Source organism: Talpa europaea (assembly GCF_964194135.1).
Source record: "Talpa europaea genome assembly, chromosome: 6".
In the NCBI taxonomy this organism is placed as follows: Eukaryota; Metazoa; Chordata; class Mammalia; order Eulipotyphla; family Talpidae; genus Talpa; species Talpa europaea.
In genome coordinates this window covers 93,126,885-93,145,436 of record NC_140072.1, presented here as the reverse complement: position 1 = coordinate 93,145,436, position 18,552 = coordinate 93,126,885, and the positions used below count along the sequence as shown (strand labels likewise).

General features: G+C 42.3%; 2 protein-coding genes across 2 annotated transcripts; one reads left to right on the top strand and one right to left on the bottom strand.

Annotated features, from left to right (window-relative positions):
- Positions 1–537: 537 nt before the first annotated feature.
- Positions 538–13,522, top strand: GTF3A (general transcription factor IIIA; the record flags this gene model as incomplete). Its single annotated transcript, XM_084234886.1, has 10 exons — positions 538–618; positions 1,433–1,921; positions 4,057–4,157; positions 8,245–8,341; positions 8,710–8,798; positions 9,818–9,891; positions 11,079–11,159; positions 11,738–11,967; positions 13,054–13,113; positions 13,358–13,522. The coding sequence occupies 10 exons, from the start codon at positions 538–540 to the stop codon at positions 13,520–13,522; spliced, it is 1,467 nt and encodes a 488-aa protein (XP_084091012.1).
- Positions 13,523–13,545: 23 nt separating this feature from the next.
- Positions 13,546–18,176, bottom strand: MTIF3 (mitochondrial translational initiation factor 3; the record flags this gene model as incomplete). The annotated part of the gene is made up of 3 exons (XM_084235307.1): positions 13,546–13,829; positions 15,291–15,448; positions 17,714–18,176. The coding sequence occupies 3 exons, from the start codon at positions 18,174–18,176 to the stop codon at positions 13,611–13,613; spliced, it is 840 nt and encodes a 279-aa protein (XP_084091433.1). The 3' UTR covers positions 13,546–13,610.
- Between the last annotated feature and the right edge of the window lie 376 nt (positions 18,177–18,552).

The window sequence follows — 18,552 nt, the reverse complement described above, 5'->3', positions numbered from 1 at the left end:
GCAAGGTGACTGAGGCTCACAGTCTGGGTTCTCCTGGAACACATTGTAGCAGAGAGATGAGCATGAATGAGCAGTATGTGTTGACCTAAGAAGGTGGGAGGAGACACATAGGTGAACTACTGATGGGGTCAGGCAGCCAAGAGAAGGCAGGATCTCAGAGACTCACCATGCACTCTGGCTATGTCCACGGTACGGTGGACATGGGGAAAAGAAAGTCAGAAGCAACACAAGGAAAACTATTTAAAACATCTAGAGTTGTCAGAGAGATGTGGGTGGACTTTTACCCTTGAGAGGGGCTGGTGTTAAACAGGGAAAGCATTTTCCATACACCCTTTAAAAGTCCTTATGACACGTATAGGGCATTATAATCATTGTCTCCTTTTTAAAGATGAGGAGGCTGAGGCTCGACTGGGTATGACCTGAGGAGTATAGTTTAGACAGGGTCGATCCTTAAGCACTGCTTGTTTTCAAAATTGCACTTCTCTACAGGGAATTGTTCCTCCATTCACACAAGGGCTTGCTTAATGATTTGGAACGATGCAGCTTGTGAAAAATACCTATCTGGTGGAACATCAGACAATCCAGCCTGTCACTGTTATTCTCATTCCAGGACATCCTGTAAACTTGGTCTTCATAAACCAAGATACCCATATTCATTCAAGTCTCTGAATGGTGCTTCTTAAATTTTAATGCTTGTCAAATCAACTGGAGATCTTTTTGATTCGAGTAGGTGAGGTCCTGATTTCTAAAGATACTGTTGGTTACTGACCAGCAAGGCTTTAAAGCAGTAGTTCCCCAGACCTGTCTGAGGCTTTGGAGTCACCTGGGGAGTATATCCAAAATACTGATTCCGGTTTTCCATCCTTTAGAAATTGTGATTTAATTGGTCCGAGGTATGCTCTGGGCTTGATAGTTCTTAAAGGATCGCCAGGTGATTTTTAATGGGCAGACAAGTTTAGGAAGCAGTTCGAAGGCGTGCAGAGGAAGCGTGTAAAAATCATACAAGAAAATGAATGCATAAAGAAGATAAACCAGGGCCTCCCCGGTGGCGCAGCGGTTGAGCACTGGGTTGTGAAGCTGCCTGCAGCCTCTGCAGCGCCGGTTCGATCCCCGGCCACCGGGTGAGGGTCCCGCATGGCGCGCAGACCTCTCCTGCCGCCCGCTGCTCCCCTCAGCAGTGTACTTCGGTCCTTCTGCCTGCTCTGCTCCCCCCTCTGGCTCTGGCGAATTCTCTCACCCTCCCGCGCTTCTGACTGTACCCAGCGCTTTTATAAATAAATAAATAAATCTTAAAAAAAAAAAAAAAAGATAAACCAATTATGTGGCAAGAGGATAAATGATGCAAGGTTCGTACTCTGAAGAAGGCGTTGGTGCATGGGGTGCATGTCATATTTAAGCATTGTCTCTGGATTTGCAGTACCTGTGAGGCCAGGGTGCCTTTGGCGTGGGGAGAGGAAGCCCCAGCTTCCACTTCTCAGCTCCTTACCCCAAAAGGGAAGGTGGCAGCCGGAGGCGGGACTTCCCTGAGCATGCGCAGAAGCGGCGCCGGCGCGGGGCGGGGCTTCCTGTCAAACGCCGGGGTCTCCAGCCCCGCCCCGCCGGGCGCTCCCGGAAGCGCGCGACGGCCGTGCGTTGGGTCGGCCCCGAGCTTGGGCGCCGGCTGCGCATCTGTTCGCCGCACGTGGCTGGGCGCGTGGCCGAGCGCCAGGTGCCCGCAGCCCTGGAGCCGCCGTCATCGGTCACCCAGGCGGTGTCATCCCTGACTATCGCCGACGCGTTCATCGAGGTCGGCGAGAGCCCCGTCCCGCCTCCGCGGCCCCCCGCGCCCTCGAGGAAATTCATCTGCTCCTTCCTCAACTGCAGCGCGAATTACAACAAGGCCTGGAAGCTAGACGCGCACCTGTGCAAGCACACGGGGGAGGTACGGGGCGCAGGCGTGGCCGCAGAGGGGCGCGGCGCCCAGACCCTGCGGCTAGTGACGTGGTGACCCGCCCTGGGCCTGCCCAAGTGGCCTGGGGGCCGTGGGTGGATGCGCAGGGGCGTTGGCCAGACTTTGCAAGACATGTTCAGCTTTTTCACCCTGCTGCGCAGGAGCCAAACAGCTTTGCGTTCTGTTAGAGAAGGAGCTGCGCCAGTACACAAGTTCTAGGGCCAAGATTGCCTTGCCATGGGCCCGGGGTTTACTAAACAAGACTCTCCCTTTGATCCTTACTTGTGGCCAGTTATCACCGTCCCATAATGTGTAAATTAGTGCGTGGTTGAAAGGCAGCCCCCCCTACCCTGCCTACAGACACGTGCTATAAGCACCGGAATAGAATGGGGGATAACTTCTTGCTAAACTGGACGTTTAGCAAGTAGTGTGTGCTCATTCTTGCAGAACTCAGTACCATTCTAGTCCTCGAGACAGCAGTGAATAAAACAGGCAAAGGCTTTTCTGCTGTCACAGATCTTAGCGGGCATGACACATAAAGGAATGAGACAGAGGAAAGGGAGGGCTATTGGCGGGTGGCAAGGAAAGACCTCTCGTAACCCAAATGAGAAGGAATGGATCCAATCCTGCAGAAGGAAGAAACCTGGTCAGAGAAAATTGCAGAAAAAGCCTGTGGTCCTGGGGGGTGGCAACATGCCAGTGTGATTAGGTGGGGGACCATACAGTAGGTGGTTTGAGAAGCTGGCCTGGGGAGTGGGGGGGTAGAGGGGTTACTGTAGACCAGGGTACAGATGGGTTTGGAGTTTGGATTTTATTTTGAGGGTAATAAGAGACTTTGGGAAGATGACAGGCAAGGAAAGAGAGGCTCATGGAGGCCAAGGAATCCATCCAATTTTTGGCAGAGTCTGACTTTGCCTGCCTCAGTTAAGGTCCTTTGCTCCTACACTTCCCCAATTTATGAGCCACTCCTCACTGTGTCCTCATGCTCCCTATTCTCTTGCCCTCCCCAGCATTCGTGGGCTGACCATTCCCTCCTTGGGGCCTTCTTGCTAGCTCCTCACTGATACTTTTCAGTGCTTCTCCTCTCACTGTAACCTACCCCCAGCTCTCTCTCAGCAACCTAACCCAGTGACTGGCTTCTTTCAAACATCCATAATGCTCTGCCTCCCTATCCTTTCTCTCACCCATTCTGTCTCAGATTCTGGGCCCAAACTAGTATATCCCTAAATTAGACTTACCTTTCCTTGTAGACATATGTGCTGTATTTTGGATTTTGGCACTATCAACTTTCATATAGACTCCAAAACTTGGAGTCTTCTTTGTTGTCCCAAATCTCGTATGTTGATTACTTTGGCAAGTATTTATCGAATGGGGGATAGCTCCATGGCAGGAGCTGTGCAGAATTCTGTGGATCCACTGTAGCAGTACAGCTCATCTTTCTGTCTTCCTGCTTTGCTACTAGTACTGTCTTTTGAGGGCTGCAGACCGCACCTGGATATCATGGTGGTATGTTAAATAAGCATAGCTGGTTGTGTGGAGATTTGACTTTTCCTATAGGTTCACAATGGACTTTCCTCCCCTCAACTTCTGGATCTCAAATGGTGACTGCATTTGGGCTGTGAGCTGTTTGCTTTGTCCTGGCACTTGTTTGCTTTTTCAGGTGTAACACATTTCCTGTAGCTGCACCAGACATGCTCATTAGCACAGACACTGCTTGTCCTAGATGAGGACAAGCTGCATATTCCTGTCCTTGACTTTGGGTGGACAAAACCCTGCTGTGTGGAAGTCTGTGCATATTGGCTGTACTTACGGCAGACAAGTCCTCTCTAGGAGGGGTTGCTGTTGAAGTAGAGTGTCAGATTGGGAGCAGTCCACAGTGCTGTACCATTACTGTGAAGGCCTGCAGGCTGCCTGTGTATTTCATATGCTATTCATAGAACAGAATCTGTGCCATTTATGTGGTGTGACCTAATGCAGGAAAACTGTGTCTGGCCTAGGTGTAAGAGATGTTCACGTTTACTGAGTGGAGACAGAGTCCATGCCTTTACCTGTTAGAAATTTTAGACTTCGATGAACACCATATTATCTAACTCTGATTGACATATTCTTCCTTTCCTTTCTGCCAGAGACCATTTGTGTGTAACTATGAAGGGTGTGGCAAAGCCTTTGTCAGGGACTACCATTTGAGCCGCCACAGCCTGATTCACACTGGAGAAAAGCCTTTTGTGTAAGTAGAGAACTGTTTTTAGGTCTTTGAAGTGGTTATTTTTGCCATTAGACCTGGTAAGAAAACTGCTGACAAGAAGATAAGACTGTGAGGCGTCTTCATTTGTATCTCTTGATGGGAGAGGAGATGGGTTTTAACGTGTAGAAGAGTGTAGGGGGTTTTGTGGGCCCTTGGTGTATCATAACTTCAGGAACAAGTTAATCTGAAGTTCTCTTAAGTTTGCAGCCTCCCATCTGCCTTTAAAATATATACTAAATGAGAAATGAACCTTGAAAATCACACTGTTCAACTAGATGGAAAATGTTCCCTGGCAGATTTTCAGCTCCACATTGTGAGACTCTCTATGAGCCGATAAACTGTTGGTATGAGATATAAACATGAAGTAGAGCTTTTACTAGATAATCTTGTATTTTTTCAAATTAATTCCCTATACCTCTACTGCACCAGTTTTCTAATTTTATTTTTGGAGTTGCTGATTATTTCTCAAAGGGTGGATGTGTTATAGAGCAGCCCCGATATTAAACGGGTTCCTGGCTGTGGGTCCTCACCCGCGCGCTTTAAAGGGACTTATGAATATTCTACTACAGGCACACACAAAAGGTTAATAAAAGGTTTATTTACAAGAGAAAAGGAAATAAGGAAAATGTACAACTCAGGGAGAAAATAGGGAAATAAAGTCTTTAATGCGTCCTACCCCATCCAACGACCTGGAAACCCAAAGTCACTCTCAGCTGGCGGAGAGCCAAAAAATGGGGGGATCCTCCAAAGCCCACGTGTCTGCCTTTTATATCAACCTGGCTGCTTAACCCCACCCTCAGGTCCCAGCCACCTTCCCTTTGGTGGTGATGGGATTTGGAGTTCCCAGTGTCTTTGACTTTGACCTAGGGTCGGGGTGGAGTCCACAAAGCCTATATGGAATTAGCTTTGGGACATCCTTTTTCCCCTAACAATTGTACTGCTTTGTTTTAAATCAGCTGTTTCTTTGAAGCAGTGGGTCTTAGACTTAGGGTGCATCAGCATCATGTGGAGAGCTTGTTAGAACACAGGTTGCTGGACCTGACCCCAGAGTGGTGATGCTGATGCTGCTGGTCTGGTATCCATGTATTGAAAGCCACTCAACAAAATGTTCTGTGGACAATGCTTAGCTTTCATTGAAAAAAGTAAGGCAAAATAAATGTAATGGATACCCAGAGCTATATGCGGGAGACCATATCAGAATTAGCTGTGTGGCAGGTGCTGCAGCTGCTGGGATCTGATATAATTTCATTCTATGAGACAATTCCTTGAACAGTAAGGTTGTCGAATGACCTAGTTGATTTCTTTTGGTTTTTAAGTGATAACAAATGCAAAGTGGCTCATTCTCACTAAGGCCCAAATAGTCTGAGTTGGTAATACAGCATAATTTTCAGTCTCATTTTTCCTGTGGAGAGCCATCTCTTCTCTGACCAGAGTGCTCGCCGGCAGGAATGGGCAAAGTACTGAGGATGGCGGATTTTATTTTAGCCCCTGTTCAAGCACAGAGCATGTTGTCAAAAAATAAATGACCCTGAGTGAAGTGTAATTTATTTCAAAATATAGTTCAACTAGACCAGCAAAGAGTAATGAAGGCAATTGGGAAAATGGGGCTGGGATACAGGCTTTGACCTGAAAGTTTCATTTTGGGGAATTTATTCTACAGATACACTTGTGCCTGTATTAAATGTGTCCAGTATTATGTACAACGCTATTAATAGCAAAGCATTGGGATCATGCACCTGCTGGTGAGGAGAGACTGATTATATCTAAACCCACTACACTAGAATACATGCACAACCAGAAAAATGAATGCAAATTCTTTCTATAAAGCTAAGAATTCCCCCAGGGCTTATTAATTGAAAAAACCAAGGTTTGGAAGAATGTATATAGAAGGCTACCCTTTTGTGTATAAAAAGAGGTGTTTGTGTATGTGGAGGGGGTAAGTAGAAGGAACCTGTATTTATATTTGTTTCTGTTTGTATAAAGAAACCCTAAAAGTTTTAGCAGAACTAAACACGTTGTCACCTGTCTTGGGAGTGGTGGGTTCTCAGCTAAGTTATGTACAATGATTTTAAAAACTAAATCTTCAGGAAAATTGGGACTAGGTACAGATGCACAGGCTGAGTTAAGAAAGGTGAGGATTATTCATAGCTGAACAAGACAAATGTCTGGTAAATTTTCCAGCTTGCTCTCTCTTTAGCTCCCGATCTCACATTCAGCTGCTGGCTGGACAGTGTGTCTCTGTCATCTTTGTGGCTTCACTTCCACATGGCTCAGATCTCTTCCAGTTTAATCAGTTCAGCTTTCTCTTTGTCTTCTCCTCCTCTTTGTCTTCTCTTGTTGAGTGGCATCATAGTCTTCCTGGTGACCCACAGCAAAGATAAGACAGCTTCTCCAGACTCCTTATTCTTCTCTCTGCCCATCCTCTACAGTTAGTAGGTAATCAAGACCTATTACTTTGCTCTCAAATCCCTTTCCCCTACTCCAGCTCCCACTCTGTTATTTCAGAACCTGACTCCATATTTGAGCAACTGAAGTTTTTCTCTGCCTTTAGACTGACATTGTCCCACATTGCCCTCTAGGTTTCTTTCTTTTTTAGAAACTATATAATGGTTTTAAGCATCATTACATAATAAAGTCCACATTCTTGGTCTGGCATATAAATGCCCTTTGTGATTTGGCCTTTTTATGATCTTGCCCCATTAGCTTGACTTTAAGACATTAAAGTGTGATCTAGCTATGTTTAACTGACTAGCAGCTGCCTCCCCAGCCCCCTGCTGCCACATATACAACTAAGCTGGGGTCTTTTATGCCCAGGTGCTTGCTATTTGGTTCCTATCAAGATTTTTCCTGTGTCCTCCCGCCCCACATTTGTGCTGTGTTAGATACCTGTGGCAGGATTCAAGTCAAGAGTGACAGAAAACTCTGCACAATAGATAGATTTAAAAAAAAAAAAATGCAGAAATGCCGTGGTAGAGAATCAAAGGGTTTCCACCATTACCAGGACCTGGCATTCTTCTAACTTATCTCTATCATCCTCGTTTTGGGGTTTCAGGCATCCAAGATGCCTGTTGGGGCTTTAGCTGTCACATAAGCATTTCAGTTACCAGGATGGAATAAGAGGTAGGTATGCCTCTTTTTAGATACTTTATGGGAGTTTAGCATGATGGGCCTGAAACCTAGCCATATGGTCACCCCAGTAGCACAGCATATGGCTCTATTTCATTGACCACATACCTGCCCAAACTCCAAGTTCTATTCTTGAGGCCAAGAACACCTGTTGAAGCCTGCTATGGCTTCTGCCACAAGGGCATTTCTATGGGTTCCTGTGGGCCTGGGGCATAACTCCCACTGCCACGGGCACTGCTCATCTCTCTCTCTCTGTCCATCCTGTGGATAGCACAGTGCCTAGCACTGTATTATTTAGTGTTAATCAGTGAATGGGAGCTAAGGTTAGGGGTTGTAAAGGAAGTCCTGCTTCATCAACCTAGGCTTATGACGCCTTATCACACCAAAACAAACGCTAAAAAACAACAATAGAACTTCACAAAGAATTTAGATAAATTCAGAGCCAACCTATAAAAAGCTCATGGGGTGGGGGAGGTTGAATGAGAATGATTTGGCAACATGCTCTGAATATCTGTTTTTATTTCTAATAAGCTGAAACCAGTTTTTTAAGGTCTTTTTGGAAATGCAGTTATAGTGACATTCCTAGCAAAATTAAGGTTATCAGGTTCTAAAGTGAGAATAATATCATATAAACATGATTTCAGCCTAAGGAAGGTTTAGGCTTTCAGAACTAGTTTTCTACCTTCCCTCTGCCCTGTGTATAAAGACTGTCTGACACAGGGTGATGAATTTCAGAAGCCTAACGTGACAATGCCTCTTGTTCTGTGATAATCACATCAAAGCTGCGAAGCCTACATGGTAGAGCTAAATACTTTGGAATTTGTCACATTACTTTATATAGTACTTTGGAATAATTAGCTTTTATAACATAGAAAGATATATGCATATTGAAACTTATTTCCCTTTATATTGTTAATATTTCAGTTTATACAATTTCTTACAGTTGTACAGCTAGTGACTGTGACCAGAAATTCAACACAAAATCAAACCTAAAGAAACATTTTGAGCGCAAACATGAAAATCAGCAAAAACAATATGTAGTAAGTATGAGTGACTGTGCATATATGTAATTGTACTGCCTGTTTCTATAATTTTCATTATCCAAATTTTGTGTCATATATCTGAATGTAGTCCAACACTTGCTATCAAATGATGGTGTTAAAAACATAATCATTATGTTAAGAGCATAATGATGTATCTATGCTAACTAACGTACATTTTTGAAAGACAACCCCAAAGGAAACATTTTTGCTGTTTCAAATGTTTCTCTTTAAAGCTTCTCAACATAGAATTTTAGAACAAATGGGTAAAAGTAGCAAGTGTATAATCTCCACAACATTTTTATCTTGAGATAAGTCTGTTATGAACTGTTGATTTTTCTCAAGACTAACAAACCTTCCTTAAACAGTGCGGTTTTGAAGGTTGTAAGAAGACCTTTAAGAAACATCAACAACTGAAAATCCATCAATGCCAGCATACCAACGAATCACTCTTCAAGTAGGCACTTTCTATGGGTACTCTCTTAACTTCAAGTGGGACTCAGATTGAACGGCAAAGATGGGTACAAATGTTTGGAAAAAGTTTCTTAACATTTTTCTGTTAACGTGACCAGTGAATGCCCATTTATATTTTGGGCCGGCACTTCAAAAGCTACTTTTGCTTTTGTTTCTCTAGAAGTATTTAATGTATTTCAAAATAATTTGTGAGACAGAATAATTTGTAACACTTGTGATTACACCTGAGGTAGGGAGAAGAAATGACTTAGCTATTCAGATAGCCTGTTCAATTATATGAATTGCCATAATGAGGATACTAAGTATTCCTGTCCTTCCGAAAGAAAGCAATAACCTATAGGGTTTCATGGGGAACATGAAAGGGTGACTAACACACTGGAATAGACTTGCAGAGGATGTCACGGCTTCCCTCCCGCCTGGGATGGTTGCCCAGAGGGGCACTGGTCTGGGCTCTGGCAGCCGTGGCTGGCAGGTGCTATCCTCCCTGCTCACACTGGCTGCCCTTTGTTAGGGAGTTGCTGCTGTGACAGTCTTGTCCTTGGTGGCAGGTCTCCCACTTATTCATGCGCTGTGGATGGTGTTAGCACAGAATGGCACAAGCTTTTTACTGCTCAGTGCATCTGCTTGCTTTTCACCGTCCCAGAGCACTCTCACTAGAAAGAGTGACTTAGGTATTCACCGAAACCATCTTTTTGTGGCCATAGAAGCAGTATAATTTCAGAAGCATACAGAGGAAAGAGGAAAATGGGGTTTAATTTGATTGCATGTGCCAAAAAAAACTTGTTTTTGTTGTTAAACAACAAAAAAGCAAAGGCAGTGACTTTTCTGTTTTGCCCCAAGGCAATTTCATCTGTAATTGGGCCTAAATTTTAAATCTCCTTTTTATGATTGGCTTGGTTGTGGAATGAGGAAATTGGTAGGAGAAAGGACAAAATATTTACCTTTAGTGGCACTCCTTTGAACAATTAATTGGCTAATACTTCGTGTGTGTCACTGGCCCAGGTGTACCCATGAAGGATGTGGAAAAGACTTCGCCACGCCCAGCAGGCTGAAACGGCACAGGAAGGTGCACGAGGGTGCGTGCTTTGTGGTGTTCACTTTGAGCAACACACTGGACATGGTGTATTTCTCTGACTTCTAAATCATGGTCATCCTGAGAAACTCAACACTACACAGGCATTGGGGGCAGAGGGGCGGGCATGATTTTGTTTGTTCAGGTTTTATACTTTTGACCAAAGAGGCATTGCCCATGTACCTGTTCTTTCACTACCCTGGCATTGTTGTTCAGAGTGAATGTTTTATGGTTTACATCAAGTGCTTGGTTGTGCTTTAAGTGTTCATTCTCCAGCCAAGTTTGCTTCTTAGCTTCATTGCTCTTTACCCATTCTACTTGCTACCTGTGCCATTCTTTTCCTTGGTGGAGCAGATTGTAACTTTTTTCAAAAAGACTTGATTAAACTAGTTACTTGAATCTATTTTCTGTTTCCATGAGGGACTTTTAATAACTATATTCCACTTTTTGAAATCCTAGAATTTATAGGATTTCCTATTTTTAAAACAGGAGACTAGTAGATGAGAGGCAGTTTTGTTCTTTTCAGTTTCTATCTGGTAATTATTGAGTAAAACTTGGGTCGGTAACTACACTGATCACTTCAACTCCAGTGCTTTGTATAGTGTCCATTTTCAGTGTTTTTCCCTGGGATCTTCTAGCTGCCTTTCTTTCTTAGCTGTACATTATTTTTTTTTTTTTTTTGCAGTTTTAAACTAATAAGATGACAAGGCTAGAAGCAGCCAGGGGGTGGATACATGGCTACTGAGATTTAGTATTGATGGTTTGCCAAGGACAAAGGACCACACAGCTCTTTTGCTTAAAACCAAAAAAAAAAAAAAAAAGAGAAGTAAACATAAAGCCAGAAGGGAAAGTGGCCATGGGATAGAGCAGTGGGTCTTAAAGCAGCCAGGCATCCACATGAGGTCTGTCCTGCTTACTGAGAGTAGCAAGGGGTGGGGGCATCCTCATGACATTTGCTAAAGTAAAATCCCATACGAAACACCATGCTGTGCAGTTGTTTGCTCTTACTGTAGTATAAATTTTTCCTACTTTTTATTCCGTCCTCTTGAGACTAACAGAATACTGTTGAGAGGGGGGAGAAAAATTACAGGGACATGTTATGTTGCCTTCCTAGTTATGATTAGCATTTAAATATTCACAAAAGGCAATGTACCAATCTAGCTTGTGTTTTTTCGTTTTTTTTTTTTTAAGGCTATAAATGTCAGAAAGATTGTTCCTTTGTTGCAAAAACATGGACAGAGCTTCTGAAACATGGGAGAGAAGCCCATAAAGGTAAAGCAGTTATGAATGGCCTGATATAAATATTTGCCTCCCTAAAACTGACCTAATGCCCTAAAGAGTGAAACATTAAAATACATGCTTTAAAATGAGAGCGGTTCTATGGTAGGTCTTGTAAAGTGCTGGGGACCTCAGCTGTCTGACACATGAGCAGAGAGCTCTGTGGTCTAGGCTGGGCAGAACTGTACCACATGTCTTAGAGCTGCTGTAAGGGGTTCACAAGTAAGGATTTTGGGACGCACTAGTGTTCTTTGGGGCAGTTTGGGAAACAGTATCCTGTGGGTTGGAGGGTAAGAAGGAAACTGGTATACTTAACTTCTCCACTTGCCCACAGCCACCGTGCTCAGAACTTTAGCTCCTTGGCAAGGGGACAAAGTGACATATAATAGAAAACCTGGGAGAATTGAGACAAACTTTCAAAAGACTAAGAACTGAAGTTAGTTTCCTCTGAAATTTCTGATTTATATATAATAATAATGTCTTAGGCATGAAATGCATGTATAGGTCAAAAATTTTTTTATAGATGGTAATGCCTGGGGAAATTTGTTTAATTTGTTTGTTTGCTCCACCAGAGGAAATAATATGTGAAGTATGCCAGAAAACATTTAAACGCAAAGATTATCTTAAGCAACATATGAAAACTCATGCTACAGAAAGGGCTGTCTGTCGGTGTCCAAGAGAAGGCTGTGATAGAACCTTCACAACTCTATTTAACCTCCAGAGCCATATTCTCTCTTTTCATGAGGAAAGGCGCCCATTTGTGTGTGAACATGCTGGCTGTGGCAAAACATTTGCAATGAAAGTAAGTACTTACCCTCACAGCTGCAGTCTTTCAGAGCCCAGATTCTGAGATGGTGTTCTGGGGCCTACAAATGGGGAAGGCTGGGTGAGTAGGACTCTAGACCTTCTACTCTGTTAGTCAGAGTGGTTCTTGACCAAAGTTTGAGGAATAACCAGATTTGCTTGTGCCAGTAGTTCTGTGACCCTGCACCAAGAGCATCACAGTACCTGGAAATGTTCTAGAAATGTGCATGTACAGGCCCTGCTCTAGACTTACTCAAACTCCAGGGATAGGGCCCAGTAATTTGTGTTTTAACCAACTCTCCAGGTGATTCTTTATGTGATCTGAATGAGATCCAATGGCTTGACTATATGCATATCAGTCATAAGTTGTACGCTGATATTTTTGGGTGTCTTTTTAGATTGCCATCATCTATAAGCCATCCTGTTAGGCTGTCATCACCTAGGAATTGAGATAGGAAGTGGGCAGCAAGCACAAGAGGGAGCCACAGCACTTTGGGAATCTAGTCTAGATCTCGGTGTGATTCGAGTAGGTAGGGACATGACAATAAATGGAGGCCTCTGTGGTTTGCAAATGGAACTGCTGGTGCCCTTACAAGCACTTACCATGAATTATAGCAAAGACTAAGGAGAAAAATGAGGTTCCAAATCATTAGAAAACAACTTGGAGCTGCTAGTGGTTAGTGTTATTATCAAGGATTTTCCGCTAGGTGTTTGGGAATACTTTTGACATAGATACAGTTAAAAGAACCTCCTTATGCTTAGAATAGTTCATTCAGAACTGGATGACCATCTTGGGTCCCCCACCTTCATCCCCCCACTTAGTTATGAAAGAACTAAGACGCAATAGGTGGTTAAGACTATAAATTCCTAACCTGGGTCCTTGGAAAAGGCAGTGATTGAAGTCCAGGCTTTGAGAAAGAATGCTGCTCCTGTGGGAGGACTTCTTTAATGTAGAGGTCAAATTCCTCAAAAGAACGTAACTGAAAGAGGGTTGATGGTTTATTTAAATAAGTCATGGAGTTTTCATATTAATAGACAACAAACGGCAAATACATGTTTGGTTTTTTTTTTCCCTTCATTACAGCAAAGTCTCACCAGGCATGTAGTGGTACATGATCCTGATAAGAAGAAAATGAAGCCCAAAGTAAGTTGAGACAACTTAGGCAAGCTGTTCATTTTAAAACAAATTGCTTAAGTCAACTGCAGTCTATTTAGATTATTTTCAAGTGCTTACTATTATGTGAATCTCCACTACTGTCAAAAACAATTACGTGCTTCATGTTCTTAAAGGAGTATCATATACCTATCAGGATATATAACGAATTGTAAAATTAGTCCAGATAATTTTAATTTTGAATTCTAATTGTCTGTTTGCATTATCTCCAAAGGTGAAACGATCTCGTGAAAAACGGAGTTTAGCCTCTCATCTCAGTGGTTATATCCCTCCTAAAAAGAAACAAGAACAAGGCTTATCTTTACCTACAAACAGAGAGTTGCTCAACTGTACTGAAAGCCAGGTGCTCTCGACAACTGCAGTACTTGCCCTCAGCTAGTACCACCAGATTGCTTTGTTGAAAGGACTGCAGGCCAGCCAGCTCAAGTTATTTTTCTCAGAAGCCCCCTCCCTTTTTATAATTAAAATCACTGATGCAGAACATCCGATTCTCTATCATTTCCATGTTCCTTGTTCAAAGTGTCTTCATTCTGGGTTCCTTGTATTTCTCTATATGCTTTCTCTTCCTTTTTGCTCAAAGGACGAAGAACACACATCACAGCTTTTCCTCCTCTAGCAGGTTGTGGCCTGGATGAGAATGTAGCTATTCCAGGCATAGTCTCAAGTATTTGATTAAATATCTCCTCCTAAAAGAGGGAAAACAAATAAGATTAGTTAAAACAAATATAATGATATTGACTCTTCGTAGTGTTAGTACTCTATACCCATAAAAAGCAGCATTATTGAAGTGCTGCTATTTAAGTGATTAACTAAATCAATCTGTACATTTCTAGTTAAGCTGAGTGAAACCAGTATAATGACCAGGAAGTTATACAAACTCCATTTAACTACACTAATGCAATAAAGGGTTGCTGGTTTTAAATCCCCAGTCTGTGACGGCACTGTGGGGCTAGCCTTGGCCCCAGACTGCCCTCTTATAAAAAGAACAAAAGGAATGGGTTGGGGCATCGGCAGAGTATACCCTTATCCTCTTTCTTAGCTCAGTGTAGATCCTAACACTCACTAACACAGAATCACTTGGGGAGATTAAAAAACACAGACATTCTAGAGACCTAGGCATATGGAATTCTAAGTTGGAACTAGAGTTGGAAACTTAGTTGATAAGTTACATAACTCTAGAAGTGAAACATGTTTTAAACGTACGTGGAGATTGTCAACTGATACACACCTCCTAAAAGACAATTTGACTTTCTATATAATACTTCTCATGGGCATTTATAAAGAGGAAAGAAATTTGACAAAGGCAATCTCTATAAAATCTAGCTTTGCTATTTAAATGTTAGATATTTTATAATTTGTAAAGTAGAACAGTGTAGTCTTTTTATGAAGTAGAATGTTTTCACATGGCAAATGTTTATGCTACAATGGAAAATGTATATACATTTTGCTTGCATTCTGAAAAACACACTGCAAAGCTGTTATCACTGGGTAGAATTAATAGTCACTTTTCTTTGCTTTTACATTTTTCCAGACTTTCTACAACTGTACTTTTTTTTTTTAAGATTTATTTTTTATACAAGAGCCTATATAGGCCACAGGTGTGGGGGGTAAGAGGATTCACCAAAGACAGAGTGGGGAGCAGAACAGAACTGACTGAAATACACTGCTGAGGAGAGCAGCTGGCGAGACAGGAGAGGTCTGCTGCGCCATGTGGGTTAGTTCCCTGGCCAGGGATCGAACTCAAGCTGCATTGGCTGGGACTGCTTCATAGTGCTGAAACTTAACCCCTTGCACCATCAGGAAGGCCCTACAATTTTTTTTTTATTATTAAAGATTTATTTATTTATTTATGCAAGCACCGGGTATAGTCAGAAGCGCGGGAGGGTGAGAGAATTCACCAGAGCCAAAGCGGAGAGCAGACTGTATTTCAGACTGACTGAAATACACTGCTGAGGGGAGCAGTAGGCACGGCAGGAGAGATCTGTGCGCCATGTGGGACCCTCGCTGGCGGCTGGCTCTGCAGAGGCTGCGGGTAGCTTCGCAGCCCAGCGCTCAACTGCTGCGCCACCAGGGGAGGCCGTACAATTGTATTTTCTGATCAGAAAACAAAAAAACACAAGCTGTTACTCTTACCTACTTTTACTTACCATTTTATTTTCTGGCTCTTCTTTGTTCTTCCCCTTCTTTATAGTAATTTGAACTTTGTATTTTTTCTCAATCCACTGTTGAATCTGTTTACTCTTTGTGTCCAAATCATGTTGCCCAATATTTGAAGAAAAAGTTAGTTCCTTTGTCAGGGTAGATCCTAGTTTGAAACGGTGAGACTTGGTGCTAGTACTATTTACAAGCTCTGAACTTGACCACATCTATTTCGTAAAATCTTAGGTAGCCATGTGAACCCAAACTATCCTCTTCTGATTTAGTTTCACATACCAGTACATATATCTTTTTAAACAGATGAGACAGACATAAAAGTACTGACTTTTTTACCTGCCAAGAAGAGAACTTAAATATATTCCATTTATTGTTACCATCATTTGAAAACACCAAAAGAATAGTTCATTAAAAATAAGTTTAACTTTGCAATAAACATAAAACACTAATTAAAGGCATAGGTTCTACTGAGAGTCTTCATATGAAAGAAATTACACACACAAACTTCCCCAAATGGACTGTCTAATGTGAAAAAATACAACTTAAAAGTTAATAGAGAATTGCTGTCTATGATCTCAGGATAAGAGAAGTATTTCATTAAGAAATGTCTGATAATCTATATAAAAACACTAATGGGTAATAAAATGCAAAAAGTGAAAAATCGTAACTGGGATAATGTTTTTTTATCATGCAAAACAGAATCCTAGATAGTAGGAATAAACCATCAAAGCAGGAAGATGGGAGTAAGAATAGATAGATAATTCACAGAAGAGGAAACAAATGAAAATGTAAACAGATTCTCACCCATCAGTATTGCAAAACAGTGTCTGACAATACCAAGTACGGGTGAGGATGTAGAGAAATTTCATACACTGATGATGTATGGGGGTGATGATTTGCCCCATAGTATATGGAACATGCAATGGACAAAACTGGTGGATATGCTCACTATTCAAACGATAAAAAACTGGAAACAAGTCCAGTGTTCACAGAAATGGATTAACAAAGTGATGGTATAGTCCTATGATGAAATGTCACTTGATAATTATAATAAATTAGTACAGGTGTTACAAACATAGCTTGAAGATAGTGTTGTTTCTAATTTTTATGCACACAAAATTCTTTATTCTTTTTATGAATGTATTTGTATATAATTGAAGTTTTAACAGTGGGCTGAATCTATGCTGAGTCCACGGGAGTGAACAGGTGCTTCTGGGAAGGGGAGAGGGAATGGGAGAAGGCACATGGGGGGCTTTACTTCTCTGTAAAGCTTGTTTTGTTTCAAAAATCTTAAGTATGACAAGGCTTTTTGTTTGGGATGGTGGGAAACAGGTACTTATAGTGTTGTATTTTTTCTACGTGCTTTTTAATTTCCAAAATAAAAGTAATTTTTCTAAAAAAAGACTTCTTTTATTAACACCTTCTTGCTTCTCTAGAACTCCTACCAGTTGGTCCCAGTTCTCTATTATGGTAAAGGAACCCTTTAAACAAATTAGCCCTTCATCTAGCTCTGAACACAGCAACGTGTCTCCTCCAAGCTGCTTCCGTCTGTTCAACATTTTACCCCTGTGATACAGTTTGGTATCCTTATCACACTAGTTGGTCTGAATATCTGTTTTATAGTCAACCTCCTCATTAAATGTGGTTAAATGTGTACAGAACTGAGCTACAGAAGTGTGTGATTTTCTCAAGACACTACCTCCCAGTGGAACTCTAGGCCTAGCCCACTGACCCTTATGCCAGTACATTTCCAAAAAACAATCTTTCATAATGATTAGCACTAATAGCAATCATGAAACCACCACCCACGCTTAAGAGTCACTCCAGGGCTTCTGTAAGGTTTAAATGACAAGTGCTTTGTAGGGTGACTGCTCAAAATGAATGTATCATTATTGAACCAACGATGATCTCCCATGTCTCCGGCATGGGAGATGGTGTATGAATCACTTAAAAATTTAGAAAGTAGTGCTATATAATTAACCAAATGCCCCCACCTTAGAGATGGGGGTGGGGAGGAAGGAGGATAGGTGAGTGGCCCAGGACTTGAATCCTCTATTCCAGTCTCTCTTATTAGCTCCAGTGAGGACTCTGCTTGCCCCCAGCATTAGGAGACAAAGCTAAGGACAAAGGAGGAAAAAGAGTCCCTGTCATTTTGGTGGTGGTTTGTTTCTTCCCTCCTTTTACATGGGTTTAAAGGAAGAGACAATGGGCATAGGGTAGAAGGGAAATGAAGGGGGGAAAAAAAGGAATGAAAACAAATAATGGATGGGGAAAAAAGGCATTGGAAATGGTGATCAAACCATGAATTTTCCAGTTTTTTAGTTCCCTGCCGTCACCAACACTTTGGCAAATGGCAGAGTTTAAACTGTTGACTTGGAGTCCTTAGGAGTCAGGGAGGAAAGAACAAAACACCTACCAGTTTTAGATTTAGCCTTCTCCATTTCTCTAAGTCTCAATCGCTCTTCATTAATCTGAGACCCTGTCAGGAGCTGGTACTCCGGAGGCTCTGCTGCCGCATTTCTCTTCACCAGCCTTAGGTCGCGCTCTTCCAAGAGTCGAATCACCTCTGCTCGGTGCATGTTTCCCAAATCATTGCCCTTCTCATCAAGTACATGAATAATTCGTTCATGAATTTTTCTTCCAATATTACTAAAAGCTGTGTCATTCTTTTTCTTCTTTGTCCTTTCAACCGTAATACCTTCCACAGTACTGAAAGCTTTTGCAGGAATTAGGCAGCACAGCCTGGGGGCGGGAGCAACAAGGGCCAAGTGCGCTGGTGCTGTCTGTTGCACCAGATATTTCCCCAAATATCTTCGAGTGAAATTACTTTCAGTCTTTATGGTTTGTAGTGCTAACCTCTTTAGAAAAAGGGCAGCCATCCTAAAAAGTAAGGAGAAAGTTCATTAACATTCAGTCATTTATTCCTGTGGCTTGACATTTATTCCTGTGGCTTGCATGAAAGGAGCATGTGAGGCTGTAGGATCAATGTCATCTGTGAATGTTCTGGATCCACATGTGAAAATTTACATACTAGATAAACCTCAGAAGAACATTCTGAAGGAGTGATAGCCCCTAGGGTTTGCTGAGAACTACTGGAAAATCAAGAACTCAGAGAGGTAGGCCTTGTCAGAGAAGGAAGAGGAAGGGATGAAATGCCTTCCCTCCCTTGAGGTTCTTCTCAAAGAATGGCCCCTGAGTTACCTGCATGAGAGTGACCTGAGAAAAAAACTGGAAATCCTCTTTGTTCCCAGCTTT